A 14,825-nucleotide genomic window follows, 5' to 3' on the forward strand; every position below is an offset into this window, starting at 1 on the left:
GATTAAAAGCTCTAATCAAAAGACATAGGGTGACAGAATGGATTAAAAAAACAAGACCCATCTATGTGTTGCCTGAAAAAGATGCATTTCAGACCTAAAGACACATGCATACTGAAAGTGATGGGATGGAAAAATATTTATCACGCAAAAGGACATGAAAAGAAAGCTGCGGTATGAACACTTACATCCTGCAGAATAGACTTTAAAATGAAAATTGTTTGCTTGACATCCAGATGGCCAACAGACACATGAAAAAGTGCTCCATATCACTCGGCATCAGGGAAATACAAATCAAAACCACAATGAGATATCACCTCACACCAGTCAGAATGGCTAAAATCAACAAGTCAGGAAATGACAGATGCTGGCGAGGATGCGGAGAAAGGGGAACCCTCCTACACTGTTGGTGGGAATGCAAGCTGGTGCAACCACTCTGGAAAACAGCATGGAGGTTCCTCAAAATGTTGAAAATAGAACTGCCCTATGACCCAGCAATTGCACTACTGGGAATTTACCCTAAAGATACAAACGTAGTGATCCAAAGGGGCACGTGCACCCGAATGTTTATAGCAGCAATGTCCACAATAGCCAAACTATGGAAAGAACCTAGATGTCCATCAACAGATGAATGGATCAAGAAGATGTGGTATATATACACAATGGAATACTATGCAGCCATCAAAAGAAACGAAATCTTGCCATTTGCGACAATATGGATGGAACTAGAGTGTATCATGCTTAGCGAAATAAGTCAAGTGGAGAAAGACAACTATCATATGATCTCCCTGATATGAGGGAGTGGTGATGCAACATGGGGGCTTAAGTGGGTAGGAGAAGAATCCATGAAACAAGATGGGATAGGGAGGGAGACAAACCATAAGTGACTCTTAATCTCACGAAACAAACTGTGGGTTGCTGGGGGGAGGGGGTTGGGAGAAGGGGGGTAGGGTTATGGACATTGGGGAGGGTATGTGCTTTTGGGTAAATTGGAAGGGGAGATGAACCATGAGAGACTATGGACTCTGAAAAACAATCTGAGGGGTTTGAAGTGGCGGGGGGGTGGGAGGTTGGGGTACCAGGTGGTGGGTATTATAGAGGGCACAGCTTGCATGGAGCACTGGGTGTGGTGAAAAAATAATGAATACTGTTTTTCTGAAAATAAATAAATTGAAAAAAAAATACTGAAGAAAAAAAAATAAAATGAAAATTGTAAGAAAGACAAGGACACCACATAATCATAAAGGGAATAATCCAACAATAAGATACAACAATTGTAAATATTTATGTACCCAACTTGGAAGCACTCACATACATAAAACAATGATTAACAAACATGAAGTAATCAAGAGTAATACAATTAACAGTAGGGGACTTTAGCACCCACTTACAACAATGGATAGATCATCCAAATGATCTATCAAATAAATAAGAAAACAGTGGCTTTGAATGACACACTGGACCAGAAGCATCTAAGAGATATATTCAGAACAGTCCATCCTAAAACAGCAGAATACACATTCTTTTTAAGGGCACATGGAACATTCTCCAAAACAGATTACATGTTAGGTCACAAAATAAGCCTCAATGAAGTAAAAAAGATGGACTTCATATCATGCATCTTTTTGAACAGAATGTTATGAAACTAGAAATCAACCTCAAGAAAAAAACCTGGAAAGAGCACAAATACATGGAGATTTAATAACATGCTACTATCAATGGGTCAACCACAAAATCAAAGAGGAACTTTAAAAACTCATGGAGACAAATTAAAATGAAAATGCAATGGTCCAAATCTTTTGGATACAGCAAAAATGGTTCTAAGAGGGAGGTTTAGAGCAATATAGGCCTGCCTCAAGAAGGAAGAAACACCTCCTAAAAGAGTTAGGAAAAGAATAAAATCCCAAACCAGTAGGAGGAGGAAATATTAAAGTAGAAATAAACAAAATAGAAAAAAAAATCAATAGAACATATCAAACTAGGAGCTGTTTCTTTGAAAAGATCAACATAATTGATAAACCTTTAGCCAGAACTCATAAAAGAGAGAGAGAGGGAGAGAGGGAGGAAGAGGACCCAAATAAAATCAGAAATGAAAGAGGAGAATAACAACCAATACCACAGAAATACAAATAAGAGGATGTTATGAGAAATTATATGCCAACATATTAGACAACCTAGGATCAATGCATAAATTCCTAGGAACATATAACTTCCCAAAACCGAAGCAGAACAAAACAAAATTTAAGCAATCTGATTACTAGCAATGAAATTGTGTCACTAATCTGACAAAAGCCCCGGACCAAATGATTTCACAGGTGAATTCTACCAAACATTTAATAAGAGTTAATACCTATCCTTCTCAAACTATTCCAATAAAACAAAAGAGAAGCAAAGCTTCCAAATTCATTCTATAAGGCCAGCATTACCCTGATACCAAAATCAGATAAAGATACCGTAATAAAAGGGAATAAAAGAGAACTTCAAGCCAGTATCTCTGAAGAACAGAGATGCAAAATTCCTCAACAAAATATTAACAAATGTAATCCTACAATATATTAAAAAAATCATTCACCCCAATTGAGTGGCATTTATTCCTTGGCTGCAAGGGAGTTTCCAAATTTCAGAAATCTGTGTGATACATCACTAAGAGAAAGGGTAAAAACTATATAATTATTTCAATAAATGTAGAAAAAGCATTTGGCAAAGGACAACATCCATTCGTGATAAAAAAAAAAAACCCTTTAACAAAGTAGTTTTAGAGGGAACATACTTCAACATATATGAAAAACTCACAGAGAACATCATACTCAATGGGGGAAAACCGAGAGCTTTCCCCCTAAGATCAGGAACAAGAAAAAGACGTCCACTTTCATTCAGCATAATAGTACTGGAAGTCCTAGCCACAACAATCAGACAACAAAAAGGAATGAAAAGTGTCCACATCAGTAAGGAAGGAGTAAAACTTTCACTATTTGCAGATGACAGGATACTATTTGTCGAAAACCTAAACACTCCACCAGAAAACTGCTAGAACTGATAAACGAATTTAGTAAGGTCACCACAGGGCAGGCAGAAAATCAATATAGAGAAATTTGTTGCATTTCTATACACTAATAATGAAGTAGCAAAAAGAAAAATTTAGAAACCAATCCCGTTTACATCAAAAATAAAATACCTAGGAGTAAACTTAACCAAGCAGGTGAAAGACCTCTACTCTGAAAACTAAAACACTGATGAAAGAAACTTAAGGTGCAAACAAATAGGAAGACATTCCACGCTCATGGATTGAGAATATCAATATTGTTAAAATGGCCATATTACCCAAAGCAATCTGCAAATTTAATATAATCCCTGTAAAAATACCAATAGCATTTTTCACAGAGTTAGAACAAATAATCCTAAATTTATGTGGAACCACAAAAGACTCGAAATAGCCAAAGCAATCTTGAAAAAAAGCAAAGCTGGAGATACCACAATCCCAGATTCCAAGTTATACTACAAACCTATCGGAATCAAAGCAGTATGGTACTGGCTCAAAAATACACACATAGATCAAGGGGACAGAAAAGACAACCCAGAAATAAACCCACCATGATTATATGGTCAATGAATTAAAGGAGGCAAGAATATGCATTGGGAAAAAGACAATCTCTTCAACAAATGGTACAGGGAAAACTGGGAAGCCACATGCAAACTGGACCACTTTCTTACACCATCCACAAAAAACAAACTCAAAATTGATTAAGGATCTCAGTGTGAGGCCTGTAACAATAAAAATCCTAAGGAGAGCACAGGCAGTAAGTTCTCTGACATCAGCCTAACCGACACTTTTCTAGGTATGTCTCCTGAGGTGAGGGAAACAAAAGTAAAAATAAATTCTTAGGATTACATTAAAATAAAAAGCTTCTGCACAGCTCACAATCAACAAAAAGGCACCCTATGGAATGGAAGAAGATAACTGCAAATGACCTATCTAATAAAGGGTTAATATCTACAACATATAAAAAACTTACACAACTCAATACAAAAACCCCACAAATAACTTAATTAAAAAATGGGCAGAGGACATGAACAGACACATGAAAAAATGGTCAACATCTTTAATCCTCAGGGAAATGCTAATCAAAATCTGTAATGAGCTATTACCTCACATTTGTGACAATGGCTAAAATACAAAACACAAGAAACAAGAGTTGGTGTGGATGTGGAGAAAAGGGAACCATTGTTCACTGTTGCTGGGAATGCAAAATGAAGCAGCAACTGTGGAAAACAGTACAGAGGGTATCCTAAATATTAAAAATAGAACTACCATGTGATCCAGTAATTCCACTACTGGGTATTCACCCAAAGAATACAAAAACATTAATTCAAAATGATATGTGTGCATTTATGTTTATTGCAGCATTATTTACAATAGCTAAAAAAAATGGAAGCAGTGCAAGTGTCCATCAACAGATGAATGGATAAAAATGTAGTACACATACGTGTGTGTGTGCACACGCACTCACACAATGGAATATTACTCAGCCATAAAAAGAATAGGGCGCCTGGGTGGCTCAGTGGGTTAAGCCGCTGCCTTTGGCTCAGGTCATGATCTCAGGGTCCTGGGATCAAGTCCTCATAGGGCTCTTTGCTCAGCAGGGAGCCTGCTTCTCTCTCTCTCTCTCTCTGCCTGCCTCTCTGTCTACTAGTGATCTCTCTCTCTGTCAAATAAATAAATAAAATCTTTAAAAAAAATAGAATCTTGCCTTTTGTAACAACACGGTTGGGTTTAAAGAATATAATGGCAAGCAAAATAATTCAAAGAAAGACAAATACCATGAGGAGTACCTGAATTAAAATTAAAAATAAAATAAAAAATGCCACAGGTCCAGCTTGTTCAGTCTAAAGTTTTACACTACATTCAGATTAGAAATCAAAATGAGAGTATAAACTATTAACAAGGGTACGGATTTAAAAGAGAATAAAGAGTGTATCAGTAAAAAACAAAAAAACAAAACAAAACAAAAAAGAGTGTATCAGTGTAAAGTCAAACTAAATGTAGTTTAGGCTTTTCCTAAGTGTGACCAGCAGGTGGTGGTAACAACACACAGAAATTTTAATACTTTCTTCCTTTAGTTCTGCCTGTAAATAAAGTTTTTCATAGTTGTTTATCTAGTTTGCTTAATTAAGGTATGATGTACCAAATGCTGTTGGCTCAATTTCAGGTTTTCTAGGAAAAGATTTATAAGAGAATCAAAGGAATTGGATGGGAAATGAAATCAGAGATCTTCTAAATCTAGGAGTCTATAAAAGACCTCTTGGGGGGTTCTGGAAATCCCGGAAATAAGCTGCAAATTCATGGTCATCTCTAGATTTTTCTGGGAAGAAAATCCATAGTTTCCACAACAGTCTCAAAGAATCTATAATCTTCAAACATAATTTGACAATGTAATGGACAAATTTGAACCCACAATTTTTTTTTTTTTTTTTTAAGATAAAGTTTAAAATACTCTGCTTAACATTTTAGGCTCTTCAAGAACTCCCTGCTCTAGACTGACTCATTTATATTATTTATTACATTAAAAACCAACTTATCTTGCAATCTGAGCCTCCCATTTTTCTGGACATCCATAAGATAGTAAGAAATTCAAAAAATTCTGCAATCATTCTCAAGGTTTTAAGGACTGAGAAAATCATCAGTGGGATCAGGCAGTGGTTTAAAGTAGAGCCCAGCAGGCCTACTCTTCTCTACAACTTGGTAGCTTTGTCACTCTGGGCCCATTACTTACCTCAGTTTCCTCACCTGCAAAATGGTGACAATAATAGTACAATGAGCATTAAAGTGTTCCGGGTAAAAAGCTTAGCCCAGTCCTTGGCAAATTTTGTATGTTTAATTTAGCTGTTAGCTCAGTAGCCCAGAAGAAAGTGGCACTTCTAAGGAATGAGCAGTTTATAAAAGGCTAAGTTTTAAATGGTGTTAAAATTGAGAAGCATGGGGCGCCTGGGTGGCTCAGTGGGTTAAGCTGCTGCCTTCGGCTCGGGTCATGATCTCAGGGTCCTGGGATCGAGTCCCGCATCGGGCTCTCTGCTCAGCAGGGAGCCTGCTTCCCTCTCTCTCTCTCTCTGCCTGCCTCTCCGTCTACTTGTGATTTCTCTCTGTCAAATAAATAAATAAAATCTTAAAAAAAAAATTGAGAAGCATGACAGAAAGCATGATAGAAGTAAAAGGAACTGGAGAGAAAACAAGACTGGGGTGGGGGGAGGGGGTGGAAAACACTGAAGGAAAAAGACATATTTGTGAAAACAATGTAAAACAGCAAGCCAATAATAATGATGATAATCGTTATATTATTATATGCGCTAGCAGAGATGGTGACAGTAGCTAACATGTATGGCTCTGTTCCAGACCCTGGTCTAAGCACTTGGATTAAGTAGTTTTACCTTCACAGCGATTCTGGGGGTGATACAGAAGACACTGTCTGTTGCCCCAACTATTACTCACCTCTTTCTTAACAGAACCTTACCACTGTTGAGTTCACAGTACCTCCAATGTACCTATCAGCACTGGACTGAGACAGTCATCACCATCTCAGTCTTTTCTGTTGGATACTGTTTTCCTCACCTCCCCTGGAGTCAGGAATGACCCTGTGACTTCAGCTGGGCCAATGAGATTCTGGGTAATGTTGGCTAAGAAGCAAGGGCTTCTGGGAAATGCTTACATCCTGAAGCTCAGACATAAGAGGAGGGCTTGTTGGTATTGCTCCTTTCTCTTTCTTCCTGACCACAGGCCATCCGGTGGAGAGCCAGATGGCAGAGCTGAAAGCAATGCAGATTTTGGCTCAAAGGGACGTGGGTGAAAATGCTCATCAGAATTGTTCTACAGGGGGCGCCTGGGTGGCTCAGTGGGTTGAGCCGCTGCCTTCGGCTCGGGTCATGATCTCAGGGTCCTGGGACCGAGTCCCGCATCGGGCTCTCTGCTCAGCAGGGAGCCTGCTTCCTTCTCTCTCTCTCTGCCTGCCTCTCCATCTACTTGTGATTTCTCTCTGTCAAATAAATAAATAAAATCTTAAAAAAAAAAAAAAGAATTGTTCTACAGTCTGGGTGCCTTCAGCTAAGAGTGAATCTGATACATAGCAATGACATTTAAGGACATGGCTGTATAAGACTGTACAATATAGATAACAATATGTATGCAATGATGACACTAAGAAAAGGTTAATTATGAAAAAATTGTGTCAGCAATATTTCTGTTGAAAAGTCTTAGGGCTTGAATGATTAGCTTTCAATTATCTACAGACTTTGAATTGCATAGAACATGTTCTGAGCTGCTGCTAACGTGCTTCAGTCTTCCTTCTGGACGTGTTCAGGCTTCCTGTGACACTTACCACTCACTGGCGGAAGCAAGAATTCTTTGGCTAAGCTGTCCCTATAGGTAGTCACTAAGAGCTTCTGCCCTGAGCTTTGGGAGACCTTGAATATTCCCAGCTGCTGGAAAGGGGCAGTGAAATAGCTTCTAGGGGGGAATGATGTGGCTCAGGAATAGTTGGGGTTGAAGATAAATTACACAAGACCCTCTTCTTCTTGGCTTATATGCCCCATTTTAACTTATAGAATGTAGCCACTGGAGAAAAGGCACGACAGGAGGGAGTCCCCACCTCATTTCTCTACATCAAGCTCCAGCCACCAATTTATTTCACCTGCACAAAAATGCTGATAAATGATTCATGGTCACCATGCCACAAGGTATCATTAATTCTTACAGATGTTTCTATGGCCATGGTAAAGTCTCAGGGTCAAGTCTTTTTTTTTTTTTTTTTTTTTTGGTCTTCTTACATTCAGTTTGGGCCAAGTCTTATAATACAATTCTACATCCATGTTCCTTAGGCCCTCGACATAGAGCTTGGGACACATATGAATTCTAGAACTCAGATCTAAGGGTGACTTCAGAAATCATTTTATTCTCTTTAACAGCTGTGAAATTGTAGGCTATGAATGAGTAACCTCTATTCCCAACTGGATTTTAAGATCCTTGAAAGCAGAACCTTTTCTCACTTTTTCTGGCATCGAGCATGGTTCTAAGAATACACAGTGTACACCACATATATTCAAATAGTACTTCCCCACAGATATTGAAAAACTGTCATGATTATAAAATAAGCAAGACTTGGGGCTGATTAATGTTGGGCTGATGGGCTCAGTTAAGTGACCGCCTCTTGTTTGCTCAGGTCATGATTTCACAGGTCGGTCATGAGACTGAGCCCCACCTAGGGCTCCACGCTCAGCAGAGTCTACCTTAAGATTCTCTGCCTCTGCTCCTCCCCCCACATGCTCTCCCTCTCTCAAACAAATCTTTAAAATAACTAAGAAAAAGATCATCAGTGTTTATGTGTGTGTGTACACGTGCGTGTGGGAGAAATGGGTCATGCGATTTAAGTGGCTTTTCTGCTAACAGCTCCTTCGGAAACTCAGTTGACAAGTACCCTGACAAAGACTCCAACAGCCTCTAAACCACTGAGTCTGGTGGTCCAATACCTGCAGGGCAAAAACCTCTCTAATTTAATTGCCTGAATTTAAGAAACTAAGACCTTATAGTTGGAACAGGAGGGATCTTGTCCATTCTACCTCTGGTTAACCACAGAGAGTCCAGGAAACTTTAATTCAAGGATGACCAAGTACTGGCAAAAATTAACTGTGAGTTTTGAAGTCAGACACGCTGGGGCAAGATGTTTAATGCATCTGAGCCCATTCCCTCCTTCAGTGGACGGGATACATAATTCAGATGACTACAGTGAAGATCAAATAAGAAAATGGATGCCAACTGCCTAGTCAGACAAAGTAATTTCTACTTTGCTTTATGGCAGCATTTCTTGTCTAGCCATGGTTATGCTGAGCCTGACATCAGGGGAGGAGAATAAATGGCAAACCTGATCATTCTGAGTTTTACTTTATCAGCCAAGATCAAGTTGATGGTGCGTGACTAACAGTATGAGCGGCCTGGCTGATTGCTCATCAACTGACAGAGAAGAAAACGACCCGATGAACTGAATTTAGACAGGCAGGCCGGCATAACTGGCATTTCACATGGTTTCTAGCCATGTGGACTGATTCTCTGATGCTCATTCCATCTGATAACGTCTACTTTTTGATAATTCCAGTAAAACAAAGAAATCGGTAGAAAAATCAGCAAGTAGGGAATGATGAGTCCTTAAAAAACAAACCAGTCTCGCAAAGGAAAAGGAGAGACGGAGCATCTCAACTTATCTCACTGGAAGAGGATTCTTTCCCTCCCTGTTCTTCACAGCTGGCGCCCCGGGAGCAATTTTCCGTGGCCGCTGAGAGAACAGTCCTCAGCAGGCCGCCCAGATCGGTCTCCTCAGCTGCTCTCCCCTGCTGCGTCTCTCACCCTGGGCTGGCCACGTGGCTTCGGGCCCTTTTCCCAACACACATTAAAGCACTATCTCTGAACCTTAAGAAATAATCAAACTTTGTACCTTATTTATAAATGTAGCAAGTCTAATCCATTCCTGGAGATCGTGATACACCAAACCACGCTTTGTCTTCCTTATGTCCCCACTTCTTTGGTTAGTATTGTGCTCTATTTTCTGTAGTTCCTAGTGTGGATGGTGTGTACACACGCACGCACACACTCTTTTTGCATTTTCCAAGCATTCAATTCCAGTTTCAGATGAGTAGGCTTTTAAAACTACATATACTCGCACTTTGACAGATCCCTACATCACTGAGCTAAAATGGTTTTGATCTGAGCTCTTCTGAGTTTGTTGTGAAGAGTAACAACAACAGCAACAACAACAAAGGAAACTCAGCATTTTCCTGTGTTTCTGTTACAAAGGCACGACTGGAAGATCGTGAGCGGTGGAACAGGGTCAGAGGTCAGCTAGCCAGATGATGAAGGGAAAGTAACCCCCATGCATGTCTCCTGGGCCTCAGGGCGCTGAGCACTCAGTTAATCCTCGCAGCCCTCTTGGTGTCTTAAGAAGTTCTTAATGAACCTTAGAGCCTGTAAAGATCTTCCCCTAAATTAAGAAATGAATACAGTCCCATGTTTAACTCCAGAGCCAGACTTCTTAACTGGGGAGCTATTCTGCTGGAATATAAATAAAATATAATTACCAGGAATAACACCAAAGCACGCAGAGACATAAAGTATGCATTTCCGTGTGTGTGTCTGTGTGTGTACACACACACGTGTACATGTGCTAAAGCGGTATTCAAAGAGCATTGTGAAATGCAGTTTGAATAAACCCCAAGGTAGGGGTAGATTTTGGTTGTAGTTTTCCAGAAGCAGGTGAGTTTGGAGCTGGGCTTTGGACTTGAGGCAGAACATGTACTTGGCAGAAAGCTATCTGCTAGGCACACATTTCTGGGGAGCAGAGCGGCCAGGTCTAAGGTACAGGTTATGCTGCAAAGACAATGGGCAGCTGTGCACTGCTGCTCAGGGAGAGAGAACCAACAGTAGCAGTGCTGTGCATTATAAGCATAGAGTCAGAGAAATATCTAGCATTTGGTTAAGACCCTCAGAGTTATTACAGTTCCTGATGAAGGGAATTCCACAATTGTTTCTGTAAAATTATTCTAGTAAATGCTCACTGGATGACCTGGAGTGGAGAAACCGAAAATAAGGAATAGTTCATAAATTTCACTAGTCTAAGATAATCGAAGCCTGAGCTGGGATGGCTATGGGAAGCATTTTTTACTGTTATTATTTTTTATGATCAAGGTCTGCAATCACGACTTCAGACACTGTGCAATTTCCTAATGGCTGAAATGATTATCAGGCTGTAAGGCAAGCTGCCAAGGGAGCAATCAGAGCTAGACGCATGGACTTGGGGTTCATCTATCAGAGATGATTTTAAATCAGTGTGGGCCTGCCTGGATGCAGAAGGGGAAATGCCAGTCGATGTGAAACTCCCCTCTTCAAATTGTTCTCACCATTTTATTTCCCTTGGTGCCTTCAGTGATCAAATCCACAGAGTCCAAGGAAAAAAGAGAAAATACCCAATTAAAGTCTGCAAAATGCATCAACACAAACACAAGAGGATTCTCAAATGCCTGTCTTCCAGACCCCGCCTTCACCTAAGAACCATGCAGGAGCACTTACCGCAAACATCCACTCTGGGAGGACGCACTCTCCACATAGTGTTTCAGCGCAAGCTGGAATTCTTCCAAGTCCTCTTCGATCACAGACATCTGACGCTGGACAAGCATGATGTGCTGCCGAGGAAGAGGCAAGGGTTACAGCCTGGCTGCCAGGGAACCTTGCTTCAGCTGACCCCCTGTACCCGTCCCCCACCCCCAACAAAGCAAATAATTCTCATCTAAAAATATGACCAAAAGGGAGACCGTGACTGATCCAAGGAATACATTCTATAAAAACTCTAATACAGGCAGGATACCTTCCTTGCCTCTAGTAGAAGGTGGTAAAGACAGTGTCTCCGGAGGATACACTTCCCTTTTAAAAACAATGGTTCTCAATTAGAAGCCCTAGGGAGGTTTCAAAGGTGCTACGTTAGAATCTCTGCAAGTGGGGTCCAAGCACTAGCATTTATACGACCCTCACCACCCACCCCCAAGTGACTCCAATGTGCAGCCCAGGCTGGGATGACCAGTCTATCGCCATTTTTACAAATTAGTCCTACTCTACACACTGGACAGCTCCAGCTTAAATATTTCATGATATTAAACATGTGTAAAATTACAAACAACCAAACTTCAAAAAAATGTGTGATCAGTGTTGTAGTTCCAAAAGTACATTAACCACTGATCACATACCATAGGCCCTGCTCAAATCTCATGGCATCAGTCGGAGCCTGTGTTTAATGGATCGCACTGGGCTGGATGCCAATTGCTTCTTGTAAAAAATCCTATTATGTTTATAGCACTTGTAGTTTGAAGACTTTCCTATAGATCTGCCTATGGGCGTCTCGTGGCACTTCGATCTCAAGATTAAGCCTTTCCTCCATCAAGGGTTAAGAACCACAGAAATGCAAGAGAAAAAAAAAGTAAGGATTGGGAGTGAATTATAAAAATGCAAAACAACAACACTGTAAGGAAAATTCAGAATATGAGAAAAATAACTTTTACAATATTACCCAGCTGCATAGTGGTAGAGCCAGAATTAAGCCTCTGGTTTGTGTCTCCTCTACAATGAGTTTCTCACTTCATGTTAATAGCTACTGTTGTTGGAGAACAGTTGTATCATAGGTATCATATGAGGCACTTTATATATCCAGCAACAGTGCCTACTTTGTTTTTCTACAGGTAAATGGTAGGTGCCAGATTCTGGGTATATAGTGACAAATTAAGACAGAATCCTTACCTTCATAAGGTGTAGTAAAGAAAGCAAGAAGGTTGTTTTGTGGGTTTTTTTTTTTAAAGATTTTATTTATTTATCCGAGAGAGACAGAGATAGAGACAGCATGATTGGAGAGGAAAGGGAGAAGCAGACTCCCCACTGAGCAGGGATCCCAATGTGGAATTCGATTCCAGGACCCAGGGATCATGACCTGAGTGAAAGGCAGACACTTAATAACTGACTGAGCCAGGTGCCCCAAGAAATCAACAAGGTTTAAGAACTATGTCTATGGAATAACTTTAGGTATTGATCCTAGCACATGAAATTACCTATATGTAAATCGACCAGAAGCCTATTAAATTAAATTCTTAAAAGAACTGTATTGTCAAATAGCTAAAATCTCCATCCCCAATTTCAAAATTCTTTGATTGTGTAAGCCTTAAGATAATATATTTAGGTCTCCAAACTCAGATATATTTAGGCCTCCTAAGGCAGGAAGCAGGCTATCAATACTGCATAACCCCTAAAAAAGGCAATACTCTTTGCTCTTTGATAAGCTGTTTCCAATGTGATCATGGAGGAAAAAGAACCAAAAAAAAAAAAAAAAAAAAAACCCTCTCAAAACAACAATGGACAAGAGAGTTCCTCCCAGAATGGGGATCCAGTGTCTAATCACAGAACTTCTTTCACTGACAAATAGCTTCCCAGCATGAATTCATTGCTGCAATGAACCAGTAAGTGCTGTATTTTTCCTAGTCATGCCTTTCCTGAATTACAGTTTTTATGACATTTCTCCTGGCCCAGTTTTATCACTGTATATTTATCTGTGTGTTTTGGGGCTGTGGTGAGGGGAGATAACTTGCTTCTTTATTCATAACTGTGTCAGACTACAAGGGAACACATCTTGATCTTATAGGGAGGACTTATTCTCACCCAGGAAGCCAGACTTTGAGCTAGAAGCAGTAACTGGAGGAGACTTAGGGTGGTATCCTTTGCAAAGGCATCTATATGTTCTATATACGTGATAAGAATGAATATTTGATAATCAGAAGGCTCACTGTGGCAGAAACTCCAAACCGTTTTCCCCAAATCCATTTCCTCTTCTTCCTAGGCACAGAGTACATAGTCTATCATCCTTTGGAGTTAGGTGCAACCAAGTGATAAGTTTCCACCAACAGAACACAAGCAGAAGTGCTGCACATTGCTTTTGGGCCAAGACTTTCAAGAGGGATGTAAAGCCCCTCCATGTTCTCTTCCCCTTTTCTGTTGACAGAATGACCTGCCCTAGGAATGGCAGAGCCACACTTGAGAGGAGAATGTATCCCTGAATCCTTGTGTGGACTGTTTTCCTGGGCAAGGAAAAAAATCTTTATTGTATTAGAATCATTCTCCATTTGGGTCTAACCCAGTCACCTTAATGAGTTAGGTGATTTTAATTGATCTTTGTTTTATTTCCCTTTAGGATCAGAGATCAAGAACCAGTAGTTATATATAAGCCTATAACTATCTCCTAAGATTATGTAATGAACAATCAGCCTCCTGTACCACTCTCTCAGGACCTGGCTTTAGTATCAGTAACTAAGAGTAAAAGTTAATCTCTGCCAAAATAATTATAGACATGTCCTTTTGATATAAATCTTCAGAGACTTCCTGATCATGTATTTGTGATGAACAATGACTCAGATGATTTCTCCTGGGCTTTCTTAGTGAGGTAATATAAATATAACTACCGATTCCACAGTAATTCTTTTAGTCTGAAGGCAAATCTTATGTGATCTAAATTGCAACCATGAATAGAATCCTTCACTACTTTCTGAAAGACATGCGCTTCAAAATGTGGCTTTTTAGCTTCTATCAAAATGTGGATCCTGATATACTTTCCCTTGGATCTGGGCCAGTCTTATAACTTGCTTTGGTACAGGAGTCCTAATATCTTCATGACATTTCTGTACGTCTCTAATGTCAAATACACAGCCTGAGATCCTTTCTGAAATTTCTTGGATTTTTTTTTTTTTTGGAGAAATTTCAGCTTTTTAAAAATCTCTGGAGACAGAAATATTTTAAAGAAAACTAACTTGTTTCATGTTTCTAGCTCTACTTACTACATTTACCATTGTGTTCCAAGCATGTCTTCAGAATAACAGCCTTTCTTGTGTGCTCTTGTTCTATCTCATAATAGCTATTGCAAAGCAAAACTATGTCTTAAGAGTTCCTGACATATTTGTTGGCAATAAACCTCAATACACATGATATTGTGTGGCAGGATTAATTTACTTCACAAAATATTATTCTCAGGCTCTATGAGGGTAGAAAGGCAGAGAAATATATTAGATCTATAAACTCCTATTGTATAAGCTATTCTGGCATAAACAATAATGTGCTCAGGAAAAGTTACAGTTTTTGAAAAGCACCAGAATGGGATCAAAATTATATTGACTCCAAAAAGAACCCTTTTGAATATACAAAATATGTAGGAAATCATCATCTTTTTCCAATAGTTGTTTGATAGGAAGTGCCATGCAAGGCATACAAT

General features: G+C 39.6%; 1 protein-coding gene across 1 annotated transcript in view; it reads right to left on the reverse strand.

Moving 5' to 3' along the window:
- Nucleotides 1-14,825, reverse strand: part of NECAB1 (N-terminal EF-hand calcium binding protein 1) — a 204,036-nt gene that overhangs the window by 21,661 nt on the left and 167,550 nt on the right. The window contains exon 10 of the mRNA XM_044245339.1: nucleotides 11,099-11,211. Within this exon, the coding sequence (XP_044101274.1) occupies nucleotides 11,099-11,211 (113 nt within the window). The remainder of the gene's footprint in view (nucleotides 1-11,098; nucleotides 11,212-14,825) is intronic.

The sequence above is a fragment of the Neovison vison genome, chromosome 4 (genome assembly GCF_020171115.1).
Source record: "Neovison vison isolate M4711 chromosome 4, ASM_NN_V1, whole genome shotgun sequence".
Taxonomy (NCBI): domain Eukaryota; kingdom Metazoa; phylum Chordata; class Mammalia; order Carnivora; family Mustelidae; genus Neogale; species Neogale vison.